The sequence below is a fragment of the Urocampus carinirostris genome, chromosome 14, assembly GCF_059441175.1.
Source record: "Urocampus carinirostris isolate Australia breed hairy pipefish chromosome 14, RoL_Ucar_1.0, whole genome shotgun sequence".
Classification (NCBI taxonomy): Eukaryota; Metazoa; Chordata; class Actinopteri; order Syngnathiformes; family Syngnathidae; genus Urocampus; species Urocampus carinirostris.
In genome coordinates this window covers 28,186,637-28,213,258 of record NC_142362.1, presented here as the reverse complement: position 1 = coordinate 28,213,258, position 26,622 = coordinate 28,186,637, and the positions used below count along the sequence as shown (strand labels likewise).

General features: G+C 39.2%; 1 protein-coding gene across 4 annotated transcripts in view; it reads left to right on the top strand.

Annotated features, from left to right (window-relative positions):
• Positions 1-26,622, top strand: part of myo16 (myosin XVI) — a 208,090-nt gene that overhangs the window by 128,459 nt on the left and 53,009 nt on the right. For all 4 annotated transcript variants that reach the window (XR_015852658.1, XM_088352519.1, XM_088352518.1 and 1 more), the window contains exons 22-27: positions 2,767-2,919; positions 6,499-6,699; positions 8,135-8,210; positions 15,457-15,653; positions 19,158-19,238; positions 24,546-24,751. Coding sequence is in view for 3 of the 4 variants with exons in the window: in XM_088352519.1 (XP_088208645.1) it covers positions 2,767-2,919; positions 6,499-6,699; positions 8,135-8,210; positions 15,457-15,653; positions 19,158-19,238; positions 24,546-24,751 (914 nt within the window). In the remaining variant the exon portion in view is untranslated. The remainder of the gene's footprint in view (positions 1-2,766; positions 2,920-6,498; positions 6,700-8,134; positions 8,211-15,456; positions 15,654-19,157; positions 19,239-24,545; positions 24,752-26,622) is intronic.

Here is a 26,622-nt window from a genome sequence, read left to right as displayed (position 1 = left end):
CGAGAACATCAAGGCATGGACTGGTGCCACCTATGCCATGACCCAAAACCAAGCCAGAAACCGTGACCAGTAGTGAAACCTGCCGTTCCTCAGTCCTGACCCGACAGCCCAGCGTTTAAGGGATCTGTGAACCGTGAAGCGTGACTTACTTAAGAAAATGTAGGTCACCTACGTCAAAGTCAGGGAGCAGGGGCCACATCCGGGCCTCGAGGAGGTTTCCTATGGCCCCTGAGGTGATCTTGATTCGTTATTGCATCAAAAAAAAAAAAAAGAATCATTCTTTATTTGTATAACTGTATATTGAAGAAAGTGTTGTTTTGGGGTAATATATTTCTTATGTTTATTATATTCCAATCCATTGTATTATAAAATATTTCAGTTAAATGCAATATAGAAAATGTCTATTGTTTTTTTCCCTCAAAGTAAATTTAGCCTATTTTTACCTAAACTATGGCCTACTGATAGTGCCTGTTGAAAATTAGATTACTGACAGAACCACAAGAAAATATTGCTTTACTTATTAGTTCATATTGTCATTTATATTTCTTAGGTTTTCAGTCAGTAACAGGTAAATAGCCTACATTTCAGCTTATAAAAAACTTTGAAGTATTGTTTTTCATATTTTAATAAACATATATAGTAAAATGAGCAACATTTCCTATGATTGGGGTAATAATCTTTATATGTTGTTCTTGTAAATGTATTACCTCAATATCTAAAAATAATATGAAAATTAATGAGTTGTATTTTTCATCACCTCAAAGAAAATTAGATCCATTTGCAGTATCTTTGCTATAATGTCCGATAGTATAACGATCACTATGTTGCACCAACCCACACACACACCCCATGTTCTTACTTTCTGTTTTTATCTTTTAATTATAAAAGCATCACGTATCTATAATTGAGTGCTGCATTAGTAGATCATTTTGCTTATTTCATGGAATAATTTGCCCGTTTAAATGAATTTTAAAAAAAAAACGTATTTAACAAAAAATGTCTAATTTTTACATTTTTTTAAACAAAAAGACAACAAATATCAGCTTAGTGTGATATCAGCTTGTTTTGAATTGTTCATCTTACTTTGTCTAATACCATATTTCCCACACTATTAGGCAACTACCGAAAACAATTTAAAAAAAATAACGTTTTGTGGAAGATTTTTCAAATTCAAATCACACTGGATTATAAATTTAATTTAATTAAAACTATGTTAAGAGCTGGGCAGCACGGCAGCACAGTTCTGAGGTCATAAGATGGAATGAGTTAGCATGTTTTCCTGGTGCTTGCGTGGGGTTCATCGGGTTAATTGGCCGGTCCAAATTGTCCCTAGGTGTGAATGAGCGAGCGAGTGAGGTGTCTGTCTCTGTGTGCCCTGCGACTGGCTGGCAACCAGTTCCCCTGCTCACTGCCCGAGGATAGCTGGGATGGGCTCCGGCACCCCCGCATCCCTACTGAGGATAAGCGGTGCAGATAATGGACGAATGAATGGATTTTAAGAGCTAGGGTTTCACACAAATTAGATGAAATTAAAACATACTTTAAAACAAACACATCTAATTTAACATGGACTAACATTACACCATTAAAATAAATCAATTCATTCATAAACTGTTGACATGTCCATTAACATATCACTGTAGTTGTCCATTTCCAATTCAAATTATAATGCGGATTAAAATTGCGGATTGTGTGCCTTATAGTCTGGCATATGAATTACAAATATGATAAAGTAAGAAAAATAATTGTTTAAATTATTAAAACATTCTGCCAATGAGGGGTGAATTTATTGTTTGTATTAATTCCTGCACAATAATCTTCTTATTACAGTGAGATACCCATCATTCATATTTATGTGTTTTCCTAGAATCCACGCACATGACTTATATATATATTTTCTTTACACTTGTGACTTCCCCACGAGCTCTGAACACAAACAGCAAAGGCTTTTGTTTCCTTTCTTTCTCTGCCGAGAAGACTAGTGTACCTCTTAGTACTATTTGTGTGCACCATGTAGAGAATAATGTCTATAGATGTCAAGTACTCTTCTACTTCCAATCCTTTCAGGGTCTGTGTAGTTGTGTCAATTCTATCTCGTTGGGGGGCTCCTGTCTTTCCAACAGTGTTTGTTTTTGAATATTTTGCAAAATATTCCAGGTACCGAGGAAGTCGAGAAATGTAGTCTTAAAGTTGACCTATCTGGCTTGTTAGCTGTAGATCTTGTGAGGCGACCTCCAAAACGGACCTCCATTGTAGTAAACAGAGATTACTTACCATTCCTTTCTACTTGGAGGTAGGCGTGTGTTGAGGTTGGTTTAACTTTGTCTGGCTAGCTCCCTCTTGGTGTCAGGGCTGGCGAGGGCTTTCCGGTTTTGTTTGCTTCCGGTTGGCGCTTGTTGGCTGCCCACCGTGTATAATTTAGCCGTCTAGCCTAACATATTTATATTATATTATAATATCTGCTCCAAATCACATGGTAAAGCCGACAGATAAATAGGAACCTGCCATAAACTCTTCTGCTTCACTGTGGATTTCTTCTTTCAATCTGTTTGTTTGGCGATATTTTTATTTACAAATAAACAGACTCGTAAAATTATTCCCAATATGGGAATAAGCCGCAGTGTTGAAAGCTTGGGAAAAAAGTCGCGGTTTATAGTCCGAAAATTACGGTATAGAATTTTTTCCCCAAAACCCGTTTTATTTTCTCACATTTTACATGTCTAAAGATTTGGGATTACATTTGGGTATGTGTTGTGTACATTCCAGCTGTGCGTCAACATGACCAATGAGCGACTGAGGCGCCACGTCTCCGAGGTGTTGTTCCGGCAGGAGCAGGCTGAGTGTCTGCAGGAAGGCATCCCCACAGAGACCACGCCGTCCCCCAGCAACCACCCTTCTGCTCTGGACTTCTTTCTTCAGGTGCCGCCAGTTCGGGAACTGTGAGCTCGGTCACTTAGGGACTAGCATCAACTCCTTTTTTTCCAATAATACGATAAATGCAATGGAAAGAGATGTTAAAATTTATAGAATACTGATACGTTTAAACTTTAGTAGACACTTCAATTAAAGAGAGAAGACATACATGGATTTGAACTTGCAAGTAAGACAGAGAGAAGCTTTCAGATAAGGAATTCCTACCCGTTTGAAGGCCCTCCCCTGGGTCGTCTCTATTTATTGAATGATCATGGATACAAAAAACACTCTAAGGGATGTATGTGGGTATCAAACCACCACAACATGATTGGTCGATAGCGACAATTATGTAATTTTCAAAACAGTGAATAACAGTGCCAAATAATAGTCCAAAAAAAACAGAACTGGCATCATTTGCATGTGTTCAATATTAAAAAAAAGATGCTCTCAACCAAGAAAGTAAATAAATATGTTTGTGTTTCTATATCTATTCTTAACTTAAAATAACCCCCATAAAATATTTTAGCTTTGTTAATATTACCAATCGTTTTGTCAAATATCAAAATAACTTTTTGTCTCAATTTCCCATCTCAAAAGAAAGGTCACCCAGGATTACCTGCAAAAGAAGAATGACTTAGCATTTTGGACTCCTTTGATACATTTAGTCAATACTGCTAATAGAAACGTAGTAAATAGTAACTGTGTTATCAAATTAATAAACTAAACACATTTAATTTGAAATTAATCTTGTCCAAATTTATGTTAAATGGAGATTGTGTATTATTCAGCACATCCTTGTGGTTAAACAAAACAAATTCATTAAAATATCGTGATGTGAATAATTAACAAAAATGCATGAACTATTGTCATACTTGTAGGTTGAGACATTTGTATTCATTTTATTTAATATAATGTAACGGGAGCTGACGCGATTGTCTACCGTCTTGCAGCTACAGGTTACCCTAAAAACCAAAATCTTGTGAAATGCAGGGCAAACATACTCCGATTTGGTCACTCTTTGTAGTTTATATTCTTCCTTGTGCTCTGTAGCACTCATTTTAGTTGAACTGCACAATAAAGCAACATCTAGTTGTCAAATATTCCACATGGTCCTTTTAAAAAAAATAGTATGACACGCTTTACATGTACGTACATGTATAAATAACTGTGTGGTACAATTCTGATTGATTTCAACTTTGGACATATGTTTTAAATTATTAGAAGTTTATTAAAAAAGACATCCCTGATAAATGAAGAATATGGGCAAATATGTACAATGTGTACTACATCAATGGGTTTAGCTTGTAAACTTTGAGCATTCAATTCCATTTAAAATGTTTTAATTATCGTAATAAAACCCATTAGATTACATTTGACAAGTCTTATATGGAACATGCAGGATAACCTGCTTCTTTCAGATATAGGAATAAAGAGAATGGAATAGAAATGACCAACTAAATCAAAGACCACCATTGGACTTGTTATTCATGTTCAATTGGCTCCCCTTGGAATGGTGATTGCTACAACACTGTCATAATAAACAGAACAGGTACCTTCGAAACCCATTAATACTGTGCCTAGCGAAAGTATTGGCACCCCAAGGACTTTTTGTCATGTTAACACATTTTAAACTTAAGGCTAAAAAACTTAAAACATTTTCTAAGAATCAACAACCTGTGAGACACAATCGTATACTGATACCAAATTATTTCTAACATTTCATATTATAATTAAATCAAAAAAATTGGAAAGTAGGTGTTGCAAAAATGTTGGCACCCTGTCCTCTCAGCTCAGCCAACTGACTACATAAGTTCCCTGTAGTCTGAAGGATCCAATGTCGACCTAAATGTTAGCCAATGACAGAAGCAGTGCACCAGTCTCAGTTTAAATGCCCATGCTCTGTGATTGGCTCAGAGGTTTGTGAAAGGCGACGCCACAGAACAGACAGCATTATGAAGGCCAAAGAACACACCAGGCAGGTCAGGGATAAAGCTGTGGGAAAGTTTAAAGCAAAAATGAGATACAAGAGGATTTCTCAAAATTACTAAATTTCTTGTAGTGCTGTGCAAGCAATAATATAAAATTGGATAGAGCATAAAACCACTGCAAACTCACCAAGACACGGCTGTCCTTTTAAACCTTTGACCAAAACAGAGAGAAAACTAATCAAAGAAGCAACTAAGGCTACGTTCACACAGCAGAGCCTAATGCTCAATTCCGATTTTTTGGGGGTGAAATTCGCAGTTTTTACGAGATTGTTCAACTTTTCCAACTAAATATGACTTGTATGCAAATTCATCATCCCGTGTGAACACTGCACAATTGTCATGCATGTGCACAAGAGGACACATGACGTCACACGCAATGGATATAAACAGCAGGGTCTTGTCCCCGCCCCCAATATTAATTCAATTAAGTTAAACTATTAACAAAATAAATTAAATTCCCCCATTGAATACTGCCTGAGGTGAGATTTCATTAAGAATATTGTTACCAACCATCAGAGGATACCTTAAGAATAATCTCTGGTGACATTCTGCGATGCAATGTTGGCTGCTCTGTGAGTTACAAAATAAACAAGTATTTATCTTCCATGAATGTTTGATTTAATGACATTCCATGTTTTTGATCGTCGTGGTTGTTGTTTATTACTGTTTTTCTTCCGCCTAGTTGAAGGCAGACTAGTGACGTCTGCCGCATATGATGATGATGACTTGCAGGTCACATGAATGCGCCTTGACCATTCAGACAGCTGTCGCATTCCAACAGATCGGATACGTATCGGATTTGGGACCAGAAATGAAAAAAGTGGATATGTTCCGTTCACACGGCCTTTAACAGATCGGATACAGATCGAGTCCGTGCAAAAAAATCAGATTTCCCTGCAGCGTGAACCTTGCCTAAAAGGCCCATTGTTGCATTGGTGAGCCTGCAGGAACAATCATTGCACAAGATAACTATTAGTCATACTTGACATAAATCTGCCCTTTATGGAAGAGTGGCAAGAAGAGAACCCTTTCTGAGAGAAACCATCAAAAAGCTGGTTTGGCGTTTGCAGGAAGCCACATGAGAAACACAAGTTACATGTGGAACAAGGTGCACTTGTCAGATAAGACTAAAATTGAACTTTTGTGCTGAATTCAAAGCAATATGTTTGGCATAGGAGTAACACTGCACATCAACCTGGAAGCACATTTCCACTGTCAAACATGGTGATGGCACCATCATGCCCTGGGGTAATTTTTTATTCAGCAGGGACTGGGAAGATCGTTAGGGTTGATGGAAAAATAGATGGCACCAAATACGAGGTGATTCTTGCAGAAAACGCCCACTTTTCAATGTCATACTTGTTGGCACAATAACAAATGTTGAAAAGATGTGGGGGGTTTTCACGATTGTGTATCCCATGCTGTCAATTCTTAGATATCTTTGTTTTGTTTTTGTACCCTATAAGTTTGAAGCCGAAAATATAACAACAAATCAAAAGGTTCTTGTCGGCGCCAATACTTTTTGAAGGCACTGTAATGTTGACATAAAACTCAGCAAGGAGGAAATGGTAATTTGTTTACACCTTTCACAAAACAGAAACCTCAGGGACTGCTCAGCGTGCTCGACGAAGAGAGTCTAAGTCTTTGGCCGAGCGAGCAGAACCTCTACAAGCGTCTCGTGGCCCAGCTTGAACCCAACTCGACACACAGGATCTCCTTTACTACCAAGGACGGAAACGGAAATCCCCCGCCCAAAGATCAAGGCCCTGTTTTTACAGTCCGCCACTACACCGAACAGGTCAGATAAAAGCAATGATGCAGTTTGGCAAATCAGTATTCCTTTGTTTTTCGAGGGTGGTGTGTTCCAAAAAAGTCCCACAGTAGGTAAAACCTGCAACGTAGAAACATTTCTTTATTTATTAGATATCAGTTACATATAATATATACAACTGTAACTTAATAACAGCTAAATATCTACAAATGAAAGCACAGAACACAGAATTACACTTGAACGAATGGTCATGTCATTTTACAATAGTCCAATTAATTGGAGGGCTTTTCCTTTCAGTGTAGAGAGCTGTCAGCTAGCTGAAAGCTAGCATTGGGGAGCCTTTGGTCTCGCCAGGTCTCCGTCATAACAAAATACAGTAGTAACGAATATGTCATACAGGCTCGGCAGGGTTGGCTTTTGAGAGTTGATACAGAGCCGCAGAAGTAGGCCGGACATGCAGCCGTGCTATTGCTTCCTCTCTCGACAGTGCCTCACTCTTTTCCTCAACCCAACACACAGACAGTCAGGCCCATCCTACACACACATATCCAGCCCTTCGCAACCTTGCCCCCGTAATAGCATTTGCTGGTGATTGTTTGCTGCAGAATGCACAAGGAATGTTCACGAAGTAGCAAAACCGCAATAAGTAAACTGTGGTACAGCAAGGGATTATTGACATTACACAACATCATAAATTGATTGAATTCAAATCGCTTATGTAAATTGCAGTTATACTCGTGGCTCTGCAAAATAAATGATTCACGCTTGATTTCTTCTTTTAATGGCACAGAAGAAACTGAAAAAATGGCTCTGAAAGTCGGTAAAAAGTGCTCGAATTAGGCCACAAAAAAAGGTGTACAGAACCAGACTTACCAATTCAAAGCAATGGCAAAGCAGCAAATATAATGGTAGTGACTCATTAGCTGATAAGATTTTATGGATGTTTGTCCAGTGCCATCCTTATTATTCAGCCAGCTAAATGGGCCCTGAATCATTGAATTAGTCAGTGGTTGCTTTGTACATATACAAATACTTCCATTTTTAAAATCCTGATTAATGATCATGAGTTGGATAAAGTGGATACACACTATTTGTGCTAAAGGTGGAATATGACACTTGCTACCTTTGCATTCATTATGCCTTTTCTCCACAATGCAAACCTGTTTGAAAGCATTTTTTTGTTTGTGTGTCCCATTGACCTAGGCACATTTTATACGGACAGAATGGAGAGACTGCACCTCATATAAAAAACATCTTCCATTAGTTGTATTATAAAGAATATGAATAGGGGTAGAATTTTTAATCAACTACAAAAAAAACTACTTTCTACTTCCAGAATACTGTGCCCAAGAAGAATAGTGGCAAGCATTCATTACAGTTTTTATCAGTGTGAGGTCATTGACTCCCTTAAAAAAAATAAAGAGAGGATAATCCTAATTGTGAGTTGTTTTTCTTTTCTCAGATTGCGTATGACCTCACAGGATCACTTGTAAAAAACAAGGACTCCCTTCCTCAGAACATCATGTTTACCATGAAGAGTGAGTATCAGCAGTGTTGGGTGTCTTCCTGAAAAACATATTCCAAAAGTTATTGTGTTACTCCCTTAGATTACGAACCAAAAGAAGCATGTTCCTCTGAAAGTAACTATCTAGTTACAAACTTCCATATTTACATTGAAGCCAACCCCCTAAATTGCTTAAAAATAGCCACATAATGAAACAAATAGAAAAAAACCTAGGAGAGACCGGGTCTAGTATTTTACTTGCTCCCTTCCCATTTTATGATTGTTTGTGCTAGTATGCTCAAACTTGTGTCCATGGTACCTTTGTCCTTTACAAGTAGACATCGATGGTAGGGTGCTAAGTAGCTCCAAAACATGACAGTCTCTCAAGCAAAGAGATTCACAGTGTAACAACCGTACCCTGTACCAGGTACGGTTGTGACACTGCTAGTGGACACTTGTAACAGTGTGATTCATTATTACAAATAAGCTTCAGATATTTGAAGAACTATTTATTTAATAGAAATCTATGACAAGGAGGGAGTAGAATAGAACAAAGTGCTTGTGTCATATCTATCCCGTTTTCAAGGACAGTATTGCTAATCAGAGTCTGACACGCAGCTATGGCAAATATGTAAGTCAGTACCTGCAGCCTTCATGGGCAAATTCATTGCAATCAAAACACTGTACTTATGTTTTTTTTCTTTCTTTTTTTTTCTTTGCTATGCATTTTTCGACAGAAGTTGTCAATTTTTGATGTGTTACAACTCTACCCGCACATTTCAGCAATCGTTAAGCTAACGTTTTCTCTATGTGCTTGTTACTTGGCATGAAAAAAAAACCACATTGTATTGAAACCAAGAATGTGGTCATTACTGCCATGTGCCAGAAAGTTTCAACCTTTAGCATATTTGACATGAAACATAAAAACAGTAAAAGACAAAACATTTGATATATCACCTGGAAATTTATTTTCGCCGAGAAAATCTAGACAAAGTCTCTAAGGGTCTTCAAACGTTGTTTCTGAGGTCAAAATGGAAAGGGTAGTATCCCATATCACTGGCATCAATAAAAATATATTCTAATTGGTCAAACTTTGACAATTACAACTGTCGCCATGTTCGAACTGTACCCGGTCTCCGCTATAGCAGCTAAGCTTTCATTTTTATTATCTTGTGCAATTTTGAGAGCTTGCAGACTAACACTGCCAATACATTTAATATCCCTTTTGTTTTTTGTCCTCAAACCACCTGGATGTTTCTTTCTCAGTTTCTGGGTAATGTCCAAGACATTTTCTTTTATTCTCTGTATTGCAAAACTAATTTCATAATAAACACCAGAATTCAGCACTCTTTTACGGTAAATTCGGTGGCCACTTTTGATTTTGCTGTTCTTTATAAGCCATGCTCTCTCTCTACGCACTGACTTCCATTCGCTACTGGTGTCACAAAACCAAATGAGCGCATACAAACTGACCCTCTGATTACAGTATTTTATTTTATAGTTGTAAAAAGGACTTAGATGTGAGTATTTACAGTAGGAAGAGTGAAACATTAGTAGGAACAAATAGCCGTTACTTCCAGCAACGGCACATCAGTCCACATCAGAGAAACATAAACCACGTCATGGTGATTCCAGAGACTTCTACTCTGACTCGATTAGGGCGCAGGACAGAAGACCAGTGTCAAAGGACTTGTAATGACGTGACGAAAAACAATTGTCAATGTTATTGCTAAAGTTGTGGGTATCTCACTTAATAGGGGAATTGGTAGAACCCTGGCGGAACAGGGGCCGACCATGGACATTAGGGGTAATGCCAATTTCCAGAAACAGTATGTTTTGATGAGCCTGGAAAGCAGCATAAAACGCTACGCTCATCTTCTGAGTCTTAGTTATACAGACAACGTATTGATCATTGCAGAAAGAATATAAGAATATTAGTAGGGAGAAATTAGAAGTCCTGTACTATGGGCTTGAGATGGCGTCACCGTAACTGTATTTTGTAGGTAGATGTAAACACCCCCACCCTTCACCTGATTGTTAAATCAGCATTGTGTTGCTGGTGGATCAAAGGAAGAACTCTCAAAGAACAGAAGACAGTGTTACACATCATTCATTTTTAAAAATAGCGAAGTAATGCACCATGCAGTAACGACAGTTGAGTTTTATGAATAACGCGTTACAGTTCTCCTTTCCGAGAAAAATAACGGCACTTCAGGTAACATGGTCCTTTTTAATGCGTTACTTCCATATTGTTGCGATAGTGCATACATAATCACAAAGATATACTCATGTCTAGAGCAACATCCCTTCAATAGGAAGGTGCCAGATGTGGGTTGTCGCAGTCCAGCCTACACAGGCGAGTCCTTGTGCAGAAGCCAGGCCCCGTTTGTGCGTCCAGCAGCCTAATTGCTTCAATTTCCATGAAGTAGCTGATCTACTAAAGGCTCTACCTTAACTCACACTCGGCCCTTGTCTTCGCGTTCCGACTGGGCATTTGGATTCCCGGCAGACTGCCGCAATACAATGCAGAGGTCACATCCGGACGTTATTATGGGACGCTATTTGTTTCGTTTATTTTACAGCAATATTATCGCCACTTTCGGCATGGGTAAGAGTTGTTTTCTAGAACCATTTCTTGATATTTACCATAAAAGGTAATTTGATTGTTCAACGAAAATGCTTTTTATGTTAAGTTTTTGAAGGAGGATGGACTCATGTGAGGAAGGCAGCAAACAGAGGTGCTCAAAGTACCAAACAAGCAGGTGGGTGCAAGGCAACTAACACAATGCCCAATCAAGAATAAGAAACAAAAAACAAACCTGGAACTGGAAAAATGCAAGAAGTAAAGTAACAAAGACACCAGAAACCAGAAACAATAACACAAACAAACCTTGTTTTGTTGGTGCAAATGAATATGACCCAACAAAGTGTTGTGATCATAATGTCCTTTTAAAGGGTGAGGATAATTGGGCGCATGTATATCCGATCACCACATACCTGTTCCCAGTTCTAAATATGCTTGGTGCCCTCTGTTGGAATGAAGCATAGCAGATCTTAATTTGTTTGCTGTATATGGATTGGTGCAGGAAGCACAGCGGCGCAGTAGTTAGCACGTGTGCGACACAGTTCTGAGGTCATGAGATCGAACCACCTGTGTGGAGTTTGCATGTCCTCCCTGTGCTTGCGTGGGTTTCCTCCGAGCACTCCGGTTTCCTCCCACATTCCAAAAACATGAATTTCAGGTAAATTGGCCGGTCCAAATTGTCCCTAGGTGTGAATAAGGGTGAGATGTCTATCTCTTACTGCCCTGTCACTGGCTGGCAACCAGTTCAGGGTGTCCCCTGCCCACTGCCCAGGGATAGCTGGGATGGGCTCCAGCACCCCCGCGACCCTACTGAGGATAAGCGGTGCAGATAATGGATGGATCCATTATCCGGTTCATCTATAGAAGCACTGAAAAGTTCTTTCCCTTGTCATACTTTTTTTTTCGATATCTATTTTTTTCAGGACAACTTTCTGCTTTTTCCAATCTTTAACATTTGTCTCAGCAACCTTAAAAAAAGACTGATAATGAGTTAAGCTCAAACACGTTTTCATATGTCATCCAAACTACTGTACACAACATTATTGTCAATAAATAACTACCTGCATCACATGAAAGCCAGTGTCTCCCTTAAGGGAAGCGTAATAGCGTGCTTTCGAGAATTTGGCAGACTCACCTCACAAAACGGGCGCAGATTTTGATGGAAAAGAAGCCGACGTTGCCTCACATTGTTCTGTCCAATGTGTCTTGCGCCCCCCCCCCTTCAAGCCTCTCCAACCTGATGAGATCCATGTAAGTGATTAATTTAAATGAAAAGACAATTAGCCCTCAACTGCTGTGTAATTAAGTCCTTAAATTACTTAAATCATTGAGGTTTTTTTTTCTTTTTTTTTCGTTGCTGGTCCTCTGACTGTAATTAAATATTCCCCCCCTTCCACTTTGTTGGATGTGTTTTTCGAGGAATCGTCTGCTGTTGCCTCACTGAGGCATTACGTGGTCTACCATAGCTCTCTTTATGGGATTTTTTACGACGTAAAACTCAAGTGTACCTCCCATCTTTTTACGAGTTTGTGTTTGTATGTCTCTTGATTCAAGATATCTTTTCTGTACTGTTTTTTTCGTATTTTTAATCCAAAAAGGGCATTTTTAAAGATATTGTGCTTGCAAGAAACCCAGTCAGAAAATTGTTCCACTGGCACTTTATTTTATTTTATTTTGTTTTAATTTTTTTCAGCAAACAAGAAAATTATTATTTAAAATGAGCAAAATGTTTTGTTAACTGCTTTACTAGATAATGTTACACATTTGAAAGGGACCCTGTATATTATTAGGCTGCTAAATGTTGCTGTATTGTGTCGTGCAACTGAAATGGAGTGCTGATAAGCACAGGAAGAATACAGGCTAGGCAGACTCAAAGTTACCATAAAGCACCATTTTTCTTTAAAATTTTTGCATAGCCTCTCGCAACAGTTTTTGGTTTTCGGTACCCATAATAGCAAGATGTCGGACATTTATGTCAGTTTTTGTTACTGTTTGTAAAATAAATACAAATTTCTCTATCTAGGCTTATGTAAAAATGCATGTGTTTTTGATTATTACTTAAAATAACATTTTTCACACAAGCTTTATTTTACGGGAATGGGGCAGTCGTGAACACAAACGGCAGTGATTCGGCGATCGCTGGGCGGAAGAAGTAAGACAGAAGTAAACCAGAGGCCGACGAGATTGATACCAGATACACAAGCAGATACCGGACAGGACGGGACAGACATGATCAATACCAGATACTCGAGCAGATACCGGACAGACGGGGTCGATACCGGACAGGTCTGGACAGCCAGGATCGATACCAGATACTGGAGGCAGATATCAGACAGGACGAGACAGACTGGATCGATACCAGAAACTGGAGTCAAATATCAGACAGGACGAGACAGACGGGATCGATAACGGATACTGGAGACTGGCGCAAGATATCGGATAGGATGAGACTGACGGGATCGATACCAGACACTGGAGACTGGAGTCAGATATCAAACAGGACGAGATAGACGGGATCGATACCCGATACTGGAGATTGGAGTCAGATATCAGACAGGACGAGACAGACGGGATCGATATCAGACACTGGGGACTAGAGTCAGATATCAAACAGGAAGAGATAGACGGGATAGATACTGGGCAGGATACCGGACAGAGTCAAAACACACGTCTTGCGGGTGCAGAGGTTCGTTGACGGATGGACAAGGGGTGAGTGAGAGCACTGAGCTTTAATAGGAGGGAAGCCAATCAGGCAACAAGCCGCAGCTTGCGCCAAACGGCTAAGTGAGGGCAATGAGGAACCGTGACAAATGTTTTCATTGATGAAGTTTTTTTATCAATAAAATACGGTTCATGACAACGCTAACTCATACACACTGTCCTTTTCTGTAACACTTTCCTTTTTTAATGGAAAAACAAGTTAAAATAGAGTAAAATAAGAAAATAATACTAAAAGTCTGTAAAAAAAATACTCAGCCAGTGGTAGAGGAAATTCCTGTTTCCATTATAAGGCATTTGTAAGGTATGTATGCTGGAGATTTTTTTTTTCCAATAGAAATATTTCCTGGATCCCCTTTAACTCATTCACTCAAAACGACAGCTTTGGACATCAAAAATACATTTTTATTCAACAGGCACTCAATAAGTAAATAGGGAATTGTTTTAAAGGAACATTCTAGTTTTATTTTGATACGTACTATCGCTATTATGCACCAAACACATGTCTAAAATTCGTTTCAGAGATGTACAGTATGTATTCTTTTTCATGAAAGCAGCAATACATGTGTATATATACATGCCAATATTTATTCATTTTAGAGATACTCTAAGACCCACTAAAAAGAGGTCTACGATTACTGATTCTCAACACACCCGAAAATAATATTTCTTCACCAGGGGGAAAAAAAAATTCTCATATAAGATCAGTAATACCGTAATCCCTTGTTACGATGTGGTCTGTATATTTCGTTCTCTGTGCATGGCGGATTGAAACATATACAGTGATCCATTATCCTCGATTGCATTTTGCGGTGAGCGGGTTCAGCATCTTTTTGGTCGGGCCCAACAACTCTTCTTTGCCGTTCTCTTAGCTGTACTTGTGCGGCTGCAATACATTATCCACAATCCTATATTGCTGAGAGCAGCGACTGCCAGTAGGCATTTTTGTCAGAAGTGCTGCTCTGGCCCACCTGAAATGAAAAGTGTGGATGCAGCTGCAATTATTTATTCCCACTCATCTATTGCTGAGAGAAGGAGCAAGCAGAGTGAATTTTATTGTTTTCGGTTTGAGCAGTTTGTCTGTGCCTTTGTGGACCACCTAAATTGAACTGCACAGTTTTTGGCAGCAATCTATTAACCATTAACTAGGGCGGGGGGCTTGTGGATTTGTGCATATCGCAGGGAGGTCTGGTCCCATTGACAGCAATAAATAGGGGGTTACTGTTTTGAAAAAAAATACGGAAGAACTGCACACAACATAAATATACGTTCTCAGCACTGAGTGTGTTAGAAAAAAATTACTCTGTTTTATTTATATATATATATAAATAAATGCTGGGAGCATGCTGGCTCACTGCGTTTCCAGTCGGATTTTAAGCGATAGCCAGTTTGTTTACCTCGTAACTAGAGGCAATATTTTCTGGTTCAGGTACATTGTAAACTGAAACTTTCGTGTGTATAGACATTCGTAAGTAGAAGGACCACTGGACTAAGAAGAATGAAAAAACAGAAAGTCCATCTCAATCGGCATGTTTAAGAAGGATCACATCTCATCATATTGTGGTTTTGTTGGTTTTATGTCATTTTTCTGCCCATAATGACAGGTCCCTAGGAAGTTAGTGATAAGGGGAAGAAAGAAATGTGGAAAACAGTGAGAAGAATTATCACCTAGAAAAAAAAAGACAAAAAAAAGAAACAACTGCAAAATGCAAAAATTGTGTACGAGTGTTTACCATTGAAGCGCTGCAAGAAGGTACAGTACATAGTTTGTCATTATGGTGGACTGGTGGGCCTCTAAGTCAGACCTGTTGAGAACCAGTGATTTAAACAACCTCATGCGCCCCCCCTAATTGTTTACATGAGGCATCCCACCCTAGCTCCCCTGCTTTGATTCTTCCCATCCACCCCCTTGTTTCCACCAATGCGCTTGCTTCTTTTCACTCTTGTTTTCTTCTGTTTACGCTTTTGTACCCTGCAGCTAGCGAGAGCGTTTTGCTTCGCCAGCTCTTCCTGGCTAAGTTGACTCAAACCGGCTCACTGGCACCAAGGGCCCAGGGCCGACTCGGCCTCAGGGATTCCAAAACTTCTTTACTCATCCAACGGACACCCGCAGCCAACCTGGCCGGCACCTACCAACCTCCCCGACTCTACCAGGGCTACCATGAACTTACCAAGGTAACGTCCCCTGGTCACAAAGTGCACACCTAAATTGGAACAGAGTACAGTATTTTTCGAACCATAATACGCAACAAAATATAAGGCGCGCCCCCAAAAATTAGTCTATTTGTCATATATTTTTTATACATAAGGCGCACCAGACTATAAGGTGAATAGGATTGGGACTACAGTAGTAGCTTCCGTGTGTATGGTAGGGGTGGGCATATCAGTCAAAATACTTACATAGAAATATTATCGATACTAAGCAAGTGATTGGATCATATCCATACTATTTTATGGAGATCTATATCTCGCCCCTCAACCAAAATCCTCCAAGCGCCTCTTCTGTATATTGATCGTACAGCCCTTCTTCCTATCACCCAGTGCCCTTGGCCACCCCTGATAGTTTATGCCTGAGTGTTCAACTGACAGGCACATTTTAGCACCTCTTCCTACCTGGCCTGCTGCTGCATCCTGCCTGCCAGGCAGAGGAGAGGGCACCGCTTAAAGAAGCTAAAACTTGACAGTGGAAAGTAGAAAGCACTGCTCGCTGTGGACTTTTTTCAACTACAGAAAATAACTTTCTAGAAAAACAATTTGTTTGTACGCTCCAAACTGTCACACACAGCATTGGCACAATTGAAGTTGGAATTTAGTCTTGATAAAAATCATCTTCTAACAAATCATGTGGAGTTCATGAAAGGCTTTTCCCCGCTTACTGTTTTGTGAGATTGACTGTTTGGAAAAAAATATTTCTCCATTTCTCGTGTGACTGAAGACACTTCCTGCTCATGTAACCTCCCGGGGGTCATCCAACCATCTGTTTTTGTGGCTTTGAAGCCATTTAGAACGCAGGTTTCCATGAAGACCTTTACTGTCCTTCCCGATTTTTGGGGTAGCACAGGGTTACGTTGCAGCCACGAGAAAATACAGAAAATACAGTGCCTGCGAAAGTATTGTCCCCCACTCCAAGAACTTTTGGTTGAATTGACACATTTCGGGCCTTAAACTTAAACCTTAAAAAACCAAAAAGTGTTTTATTGTGAGACATGTGAGAAAAGTATTTGTTGCAAAATATTTGCCCCAACACATCTCCCCACATCCCCCCCTCCTCTCAGCCCAGCCAACTGACTCCAGAAGTTCCCTGATAACCTTTGAATGATCCACTGTCGACCCAAATGACTAACAATGACAAAAAGAGTGCATCTAGTTCCAATTTAAATGCACCTGTTCTGTGATGGGCTCAGGGGTCTGGGAAAGCAAACAGTAGAGAACAGACAGCCTTATGAAGACCAAACTAGGATAATGTCATAGAAAGATTCAAAGCAGAAAGACACATGGGAGACACAAACAACATGTGGATTAAGGTGCCCTGGTCAGATGAGACCAAAATTGAACTTTTTGGGCTGAATGCAAAGTGTTACGGTTGGCTCCAGTGTAACACTGCACATCACCATGAAAACACCATCTCCACTGTTAAACATGGTGGTGGGCGCATCATGCTCTTGGGTTGCTTTTATTTAGCAGGAGCTGGCAAGATAGTTAGAGTTTGTGAGAAGATGGATGGAGCAAAATATAGGCACTGTAAATACTATGTGTGCAGAAAGGCCAGCATGTGAAACTCAGATTGTCATAGACCTATATGAGCATGGCAGTTTATAAAGGCTCATCATTGGATGTCCCTAAAAACTAATGTGTCATCGCTTGAAGTGACAATAATGTAAAAACTATCACATTCACTTGTAATAGTTTCTAGGACAATGACAATAAACTTTGTCGGATGTGTTACTGAAAAAAAACATAAATAATTACAGTTACTAGTTATTTAATTTAAAAATCAATTATGTTACCCCTCAAATTACTGACACCCCAAATTAGCGCATTACTCTGAAAGTAACCATCTAGTTACAAAAAACTATATATACTCGTATTAAAGCCGACCCCCTAAATCTCCTTCAAAATAGTCACAATTAAAGACATGGTAGAAAACGTGCACCCCAACGTGTGGAGGCCTACGTTATTTATTGCCCGTGCAGTCTTGAGGAATTGCAAACGAAGACCTAGCCGACTCTCGATATGCATTTTGTTTCTTACCTTCAAACCACTGAAATATTTCTTTCTCCATTTCTGGGTACTGTCCAAGACGTTTTCCTTTTTCTCCAGGAATGGTGTATCGCAAACATAATTTTACAAATAAAAAAAAAAGCTAAAATCCTTACACTTTTACCTGAAATTCTGTGCTCATGTTTGCCCCATTGATTTTAATTGTTTCCTGCATAAGACACGTCCCCTTTTCCAAGCGCTGCCTACCATTCGCTACTGGTAACACACAACCAAATATGTAAAAAAGCAGCCCGAAACACGAAAATCTGCAAAGCAGCGATGACCCTTTATAAATCCCCCAAGGGTCAATCTTACCTCTGGATGTTGTCCTTGTTGACTAAGAGTATGACTGTAATAAAAATATAACTATAGATCTTAAAATAATACCATAGAAAACAGAATTGCAGTTGAAAGAATGGTCTTTATTGTTATCATACAAAAGTACAATGGAATTTGAGGGCTTGTACTTTCAGTATAAGAAAGTATTTGCATCTGGCTAGTTGAACTCTAGCATTAGATATCCTTGAATTGCGCCAGGTTTCCGTGATGGTTAACATAAAAAATTAGAATTTTGCGCGACTTGTAGCTCCAGCAACATAGGGTTCATGGGTAATGGGTCTGGCTTTGGTTAGATATAGACTCAAGAGGGGTGACTTAAAAGAGTTGTTACGTAGCCTAGCAGTAGCAGTAGGCCGGACCTGCAGCACCACTTTTTTTCCCAGACACTGCCTCAGTCCCTACCCGGAACCAACAACAATCCACGGAGCACCTACTGGTAATCACCATATCTTTAAGCTCTTGTGACTTTACCAACCCTCCCCAACCTGCTCCGTGATAGCATTTGCTGTGTGTTTTGCCTTAGAGCACAATGCACAGGACATTGATATCAATGACAGTAAAGACAATTCAATTTAATTCAAAATCTGCGAAGCAGTAAACCAGCGATAATCAAAGCACAAAGTAGCTCGAGATTGCTTCAATTGCATTCCAGGAACATGTTCCTTTGTAACACATTAGTACTTACACTGAATTTAAAACGATCAAAAACATCTCCATTGACATGTTTATTCTTTGAAAAAGAGACACAACTATTCATTGACCAAGCAATGTTTGAAGTGAGGTCTTATGATCTGACGATTTCCTCACATATCACGTGGCGCTATGGCAGTCTTGGCAAGCTTTAGAGCCATTTATCCCCCAAATTAAAATTCCAATGATTGCTAAAAATCCAAAGAAAATTACACTTCTGAACACAGTTTGCAACTTGTCTTTATGGAAACCACCCACATGTCATCAGGGCTTTTGAGATGATGCTTTGGGGGTTGCCATGACAATGTGAGAGCATTATACTTTTGAGATGTTCAAAAGATTTAAACGTGCTCTGAAGTCACTCAAGCCTGACTTTGTTTCCACCGTCAGGTCCTCAAGAAGAAAGGTTCCAGCTCATTTGTTCAACGACTAGAGCGCTGCGGGCCCATCACGGTGGCAGTCCAGCTCAGGGTAATGCCGTGCACTACAACAGTCACTCATGCAATCATCAACTATTAGTGTTTTTAGTGATTTTTTTAGCAATTAAATTAGGGTCTTTCAATCTTTTTTACATTGGTGTACCATTATAAATGATGTAGGAACTAAGAATTGCAATGGGAAAGAGAAGTGAAGTCACAGAGAGCAGAGTCTGCTTTGTGTAACGTGGCAACAATTGAACCAAAATCCCCCCACAACAACACAAACGAATCGAAGCAAAATGGTGCAAAAATAAATCACCTAAGTCACTGGATTCCATCGCTCTTTTAAGAGCCAAAATCCTTTTGAAACTGACGACATCACCAAAAATGGATCTTATATGATTAATTCAAGATTTGATTTTGATCTATCTATCTATCTATCTATCTATCTATCTATCTATCTATCTATCTATCTATCTATCTATCTATCTATCTATCTATCTATCTATCTATCTATCTATCTATCTATCTATCTATCTATCTATCTATCTATCTATCTATCTATCTATCTATCTATCTATCTATCTATCTATCTATCTATCTATCTATCTATCTATCTATCTGTCTGTCTGTCTGTCTGTCTGTCTGTCTGTCTGTCTGTCTGTCTGTCTGTCTGTCTGTCTGTCTGTCTGTCTGTCTCTCGTATTCTTGGTCTCTCGGTCTGTCTCTCTCTCTGTATGAATGGTTGTATGGATGGATGAATGGATTATGGGATCTAGGGAAGGAGGTAAGTATATACCAGTATTTATGTATGTATATATTCATGTATGAATGTTGTTTTTTAATTCCATTGCGGCATTGGTAAAAGCTAGGCACTGCTTTTTAAGATATACTAAAAAAATAAATGTTCTAAGGAATCAAGCATATTTTTCAATTGGCTGAATTTGAATGCTAAGCTCAAAAAACAGCTTCTGAGTCATAGAGCCTTGAGACTTTTCATAAGACTATAACACGACTATACAGCGCAATAATAATATTAGTAAAGAGAGCGAAGCGCAGCTCCTGCTGGTGATGCAAGCGGCCAAGATGGGTTTCAGCGCCCGCTTCAAATGAGGCCAGTGTGTTTCGCAATCACAGTAGCTTTGTAGGCGCGTGGTACAAGAGTCCCTTAGGGGGAAGGAGGAAGGAGCGTGCGCCAGAGAGAGTAGGTGGAAGAATGATGCCATACCACGCTTGAAACCCTACTTATGAATGAATGAACAATGGATCGCGAGGGACTTATGACGCGCATCCTGCACCCCCCTCTCTGTGCACGCTGCCAATGACGCTAGTTGGAATCAGACGCCGAGCGTGAACGTGACGTTTTGAGAGCGGCGAGGCATGCAGTTCTTTCTGTGCAGAGTGAATTGTGTGTTTGTGCAAAAGAGTTTTGGGCTTCTGCCTTAAAAGTAATCCCAAATTCTCAAACATGCCTTAGTACATGTATTTTTGCATTACATTTCAACTTCAACTTTCAACATTATTTTCTAAAATTCTATATGCACACCATACAGCACAGAAGAAATGATTTCCTCTTCCCTGTGTGCAAACATGCAATAAATAAGACACAACAAATAACAGCAAGGTACAAAAAAGAAAAAGTACGCATACAAAAATATAAAAGGTTCAAGAATAAAAATGTGTAACATAAAGCTGGTATCTAAATGGAAGATTTGTGCACGGATTTGGCAGAGGGGTGGGATGTGTTAGGGCAGGGAGAGTTTAGAGTCCTGACAGCCTGATGGAAGAAGCTGCCCTTGAGCCTGCTGGTTCTGGCTCCGATACTATGCAGAATTTCCCATGACAATGACAGGTTGAAGATATTTAATCAATATATTCAAATTATGTGATTTACTGACAGCATGTCATCTCATTTTCATAATGAGCTAGGACGTCGTCGGAGGAACACCAGCACCACTGGAGATATTGTTTTTCGTGTTAATTCCTTAAGCTCCTAACCTTTTTTTACACTGCACTGCTTTTATCTTACTTTAGCGGAACAGTTCGGGACAGAACACATTAGTTCTGAGTAATGGTGGCTGGGCGCAGTGTTGGAATGTGACATGATGCTTCTTTTTTTTTTTTTTATGTCAGTTTAGCATTGGCATAAGTAAAACACGCACATACTTGCACGCGCATCATGAATAGGCTGACTGAAGATGCGATTATAGATTTAAGCCAGGTAATAGCGGCAGACATTAACAAAGTTACAAGTAACAGTACCCCATACAAATGCTTTAAAGCATTGTTGTCAGGCAGGACGGAAGGAAAACTGAGATCACTTGCATTCGTTTCTTGGTTTTTATTGGAAGGAAGGAATTACAAGACGTGAATCTTCGATCCATTGTTTGACAGATTGTCAAGACTTGACAGGCGGGTGAAGGCTTGGCGGGAATGGTCGCGGACAGGCGTAGTCGTCGTGTTGTTGGTTGGGGCTGGAGAAGAAGGGCGTCGTTGTGTTCGGAAGAGAGATCAGGAGTCAGGCGGGCAGGGCAGGTCGTAGGCAGATTCGGAAACGGGTCAGCAACGGAGATCAGGTAGAAAAACAGGAGGCAGGCAAAGAGTCGGAGGTACGGGCTTTCTGAGCAGATGGCAACAGATCGCATAGTACAATCGGATAAAAGTGTTACCGGAAGCTGGGGATTTAAATCTACAGGGTGCGCCAATCAGCTGTTCTGGCTGTTGGCGCCAAATCCTGAACACAGGTGTTCCCGATCCGGGTGATTGTGACAATTGTATCTTTTTCTCAAAATTTCTCTGACAATAGAATGCAATCTTCAGGGTTCATTTGGGTGCTTGAATTATAATATTGTGTTTTCAAAGATCGAAAAGTGCTTGAATGTTGGGTTAAGTGCTTGTAAATGCTTCAAAGTGTTGACAAGTTTCACAAAATGCCTGCTTAAAAATGATGCCGACACTAGTAGCTTTGCTTTTCCATTGCATTTCTTGTTACCTCGTGATTAACAGCAGCTGGCATTAGTTTGTATGGCATTGTCCTATGAACCGTCATCGCCTTCTTCAGGTCACGCCCAAAAGGACAGGAGCGTGCTACACCTAAACAGGGTACTATGCATTGTGTATTAGTGTAACGATTATGTATTATGGATATTTGTTATGGGACATTTAAGAGAATTGGAACATTCTAATTGGAACAACTTCCTACAACTGAAAATAGAAGGTTTTATATTCCTGTCATTTTCTCTAAAACAAATACATTCGAAATTGACTCAAGATCTAAAAATCATGCATACACAAATGCACACACAAGATTTAAAATGGCATATGAAAAATCAGATATATGTTTTTGCTCTGTAAAATAGTGATACTGACGAAATTGGAAAATTGTCCTTGATAGACCTTATAACGTGCTTCAATTTTGCCATGAAAAAGTTGTACGAACCCTAAATCTTAAGCCTTACATCTAAAAACATTGTGATGTTACTGTTTGGATTCGTATATCCAAAGGTCACAAACTCAAGTATTTGCCCAGTGACAGTGCTTCACTTCTTCCAGTGACTGCACATTGTAGAGAAAAATATTAAGAATCTATTAAACGGATATATTTATTCAGTCCCAACACCAGACATCAGGCTCAAGAGGGTTATGTCAAATGCATAGGGGGCATAATAATCATATTTCACAATTTGTAACGTTTTTCCCACTACAAAACGTTTTTGTCGATGGTACAAGGAATCAAAGATCAACTTTATCTCTTACAATGTTAATTCATATTTTATTTTCTAGGCAAGACGTTTTATTTTAATGTTAATGTACATCTTTAATTTTTATTCTCATTTGTTCTAACAATCTTCCTAACATATGTTTCTTTTTGATATGTTATGTTTCTATTCAGTGGAACAAATTGCACTGACCACCATGTTATTATTCTATGATGTTCATAACGAGGCAAATTCCCCTTGCCCCAATTTTAAGAAATGTCCCTGCATTACTGGTAAGTTTAAAGTTTGGTAGACACTCAAAAAAAAGAAGAGGAGACATCAATGTGCTTTGAACTTGCAAGGAAAACAAGTGAGTGAACCCAAACCTCGGATTAGAGATTCCAACTTGTTCTAAAAGTTCCTCCCTGAGTCATTTCTTTTTGTAAAACATCCCAGGTAAAAAGCAGACCTACCCTAAAGGATGTGGAGATCAAAAAACAGCAACTTGGTCGGCCAATAGTGACAATTATGTTTATAGTTCATAATAGTCAAAACAACGAACAGCAGTGCGCACTAATAGTCAAAATCACGAACTGGCATCCGATGCCATCTCCTTTTAATGTACCCAATGTTCCAATTGAATACACTTGTTTGGTTATGTTTTGAATGAATGCAGTTTATTCGGGCACAGCACAGAAATAAAGTAATAACTGCGTCAACCACTGTTTAAGAAAAGGGCGGCAGTAGCTCAGGAGGTAGAGCGCTCGTCTTGGGATCAAGGAATCCCAGTTCGAATCCCGGCTTGTCCGTGTTACATGGTAAGACACTGAACCCCTAATACCCCCAATAAGCAGGTTAGCGTCTTACATGGCTGCAATACAAGGCTGCTATTGGGAAATGTGAAGCACACTGTAAAGCGCTTTGGGAAGTCATTGACTTGAAAAGCGCTATATAAATGCAGATAATTTCATTTCATTTCAACAACAAAATATTTGCACAAAACAGAAACAAAGAACAGCTGAATTATACTGTATTACACGTAAACGTGTGCCTAAAGGGGATAGGCTGAAGCCGAGGCTTTTAAGTGTCCACCTGTTACTTTTCTGTTTTTCCTTACAGGCAAGATATATTCAGAACCCAAACAAGAAAACAGAGCTTTAGTCCACCGAGAAAAATACGAAACAAGAAATTGCCATTTATAACTCACAGTAGTGTCACCAGTGTCACGTTTTGACATAAATCAATGGAATTGCTACATCATTTCCTAATTGTTCTCAGCTCGAGTGTTATAGCACAAATTTGGAGTAAGTACGTCACTTTAACTTGTCATTTTACTCCCCCCCAGTGTTGTCCTATTTTTTTCTCACTACACTAGTGTGTTTTGTTGGAAATCCCGCTGTCATTCAATGAATGAAAAACCCTAAGGCCGGGGAAAAAAACAAACAATTAACCGCCAAATACGTCAGAGATTCTCATCTGTCTGTGTCAAACAATGAACAGTCTTTGCGACTTATGAAACAAAACACGTTGATAGATAGATAGAAAGATACTTTTTTCATCCCCGAAGGGAAATTCACATTGTCGATCATTATTAGCTGCACAGCTTCGTCATGTTATGATTCTTCTTCAAATAACAACTTTGTTTTTCTGTCTCCATGCAGAACACTCTGTCGGAGGTCTTGGGCAAGCTGCAGGCTTCCACAGGCCATTTTGTGGAGTGCGTGCTCCCCAATGCCGGCGCCCAACCGGACGTTTTCGACGCGGCGCACGTTTCAGCACAATTGCGGCACGTGGCCGTGCTCGATATGGTGCGCACTATCCGGTACGGCTATCCGGTGCGGCTGTCTTTTCTCGGTTTTCTCAGCAGGTAGGCAAAAGCCGCGGTTTATAGATGCTAGTAAAAGGTAATGTGCAAAGCATAGGTTTCCAACCTTTTTCACGCTAAAGGGTACTTTTTGTTGCTAATTAGTGCAAAGGGCACCCAGTTTGTTATACATTTCTAAAATAATATATTTCCATGTTATTACTTTTTTGTTACTATGTTATCAATCACTCAGTCAAAACACGCAAATAAAAAATATTACCAGTTCAATCATTTGAAGTAGGGTTAAACAGACTCAGTCAACCGATAAAAAAAAAAATCATTGCTCTAGAAAATCACAATGACCTAGCACTGGTGAGCTATTTGCAGAATAGGTCCACGGGCACCTCAGCCGTCCTCAGGGGGCACTCAGTTGGAGACCCCTGGTGTAAACATTAGGGGTGGGCAATACTGGGAATTTTAGTATCGATCGATAATTGAACCCTTACCTTTGAGTTAGTTGAGATTTACGACAAACACAGCAAAAGGATTAAGGGAGTAAAAATGATTATTTTGTTATCAAATAACTCCTATTAAATATCTCTATTACTATTTCAAAAAAATAATAATTTCAAAACAAAAGCCACGAGAGCCGCAATGTAATGAAAATACAAAAATCAATGTCAACATGTCAACTATGCTTGTAATTGCGCAATATTTTGTCAGGAACGGCAAATAGTGTGAACAATCAAATCGGAAAATATTTAACAGTATAGAAAATAAAATACTTCTACTGCAAGTACTGTTAGAGAACAAAAGTCAGGACAGTCAAACCCAAAAAATTACCCATGTATCGAACAAGCTTTTTTGGCTCTGTTGCCAACAGAATTGCAGGAACTGTAACATATTTACATTTTTGGTTGAAGGTCGTTGCTATTTGTAAGGTTTTTTTTTTTCATATTTTAATATAAATTTGACCACTTTCCATTTATGTAAAACTCAAACATTAATTAATAGACTAAATTATTTTGAAAAATAATTATGAGCTGAGGTCATAATTATAATGTTCAAACAGTACAATAGCACTTGCTTGGTTCCTAAATATAAGTGGCCAGAACGTACTTGCATAAAATTAAACACCATTAATAACTAATCACATAGAGGTTGCTGTTTTATTTTATTTTATCCATTATTTAATGTTTGTCACCATTCTTCTTATTTGTCACCTATTTCTTGTTTTACTTTTTTTGATCTTTATTTCCTTTTGTTTCTTTTTCGTTTCTTTTTTCTTTTGTTGTACTACCTTTTTATTTAACTTTTTTTTCTTCCTTTGTAAGTGTTTGGGCCTAAAAAGATGATAAGAAAACGTTGCAGTTTGAGTCTCCGTAGTTTGTCATCTAACCTGTGCTTTATAGCACTCATTTTTGCTTGCACTACACAATAGTGCGACATCTAGTGGTCAAACATTACACTCTCTCCCTTTTATGTTGAGCTGGACTTAAATCATTGAGTCACAATGAGAGGGCGATACATACTTTTTCAGTTTAGTCGCCTTGTAGATATGTTTTAATTGACGTCAGGATAATAAAAAGACATCAGAAAAGCGTGTTGCCTTAAAAGGAGTGTGTGGAGTCAAGAAGTTGGAGAGTGGATGATGTCATCCGTTCTACGGATAAGCATCAGCATCACCGAGTCAGAGCAACCTTTTTTGTTGTTGTTGGAAGCACATTACGACCTGGAAGAGGTTCACTGGAATAGGATGATTGGCGGCCATTGCAGTTAATGAACGGCGCTATCACATTTCTCATGTCAGCGTGACACCGGTGCATTAGGAAGCTAGCGAGTCCTGCGTGAGGTCTCCGTGTCCCGCTACTTCAATTTGACGTCATTTCAATACACCTCTTTTCTTAACCGCTCTGCTACTCTCACCACTTCAA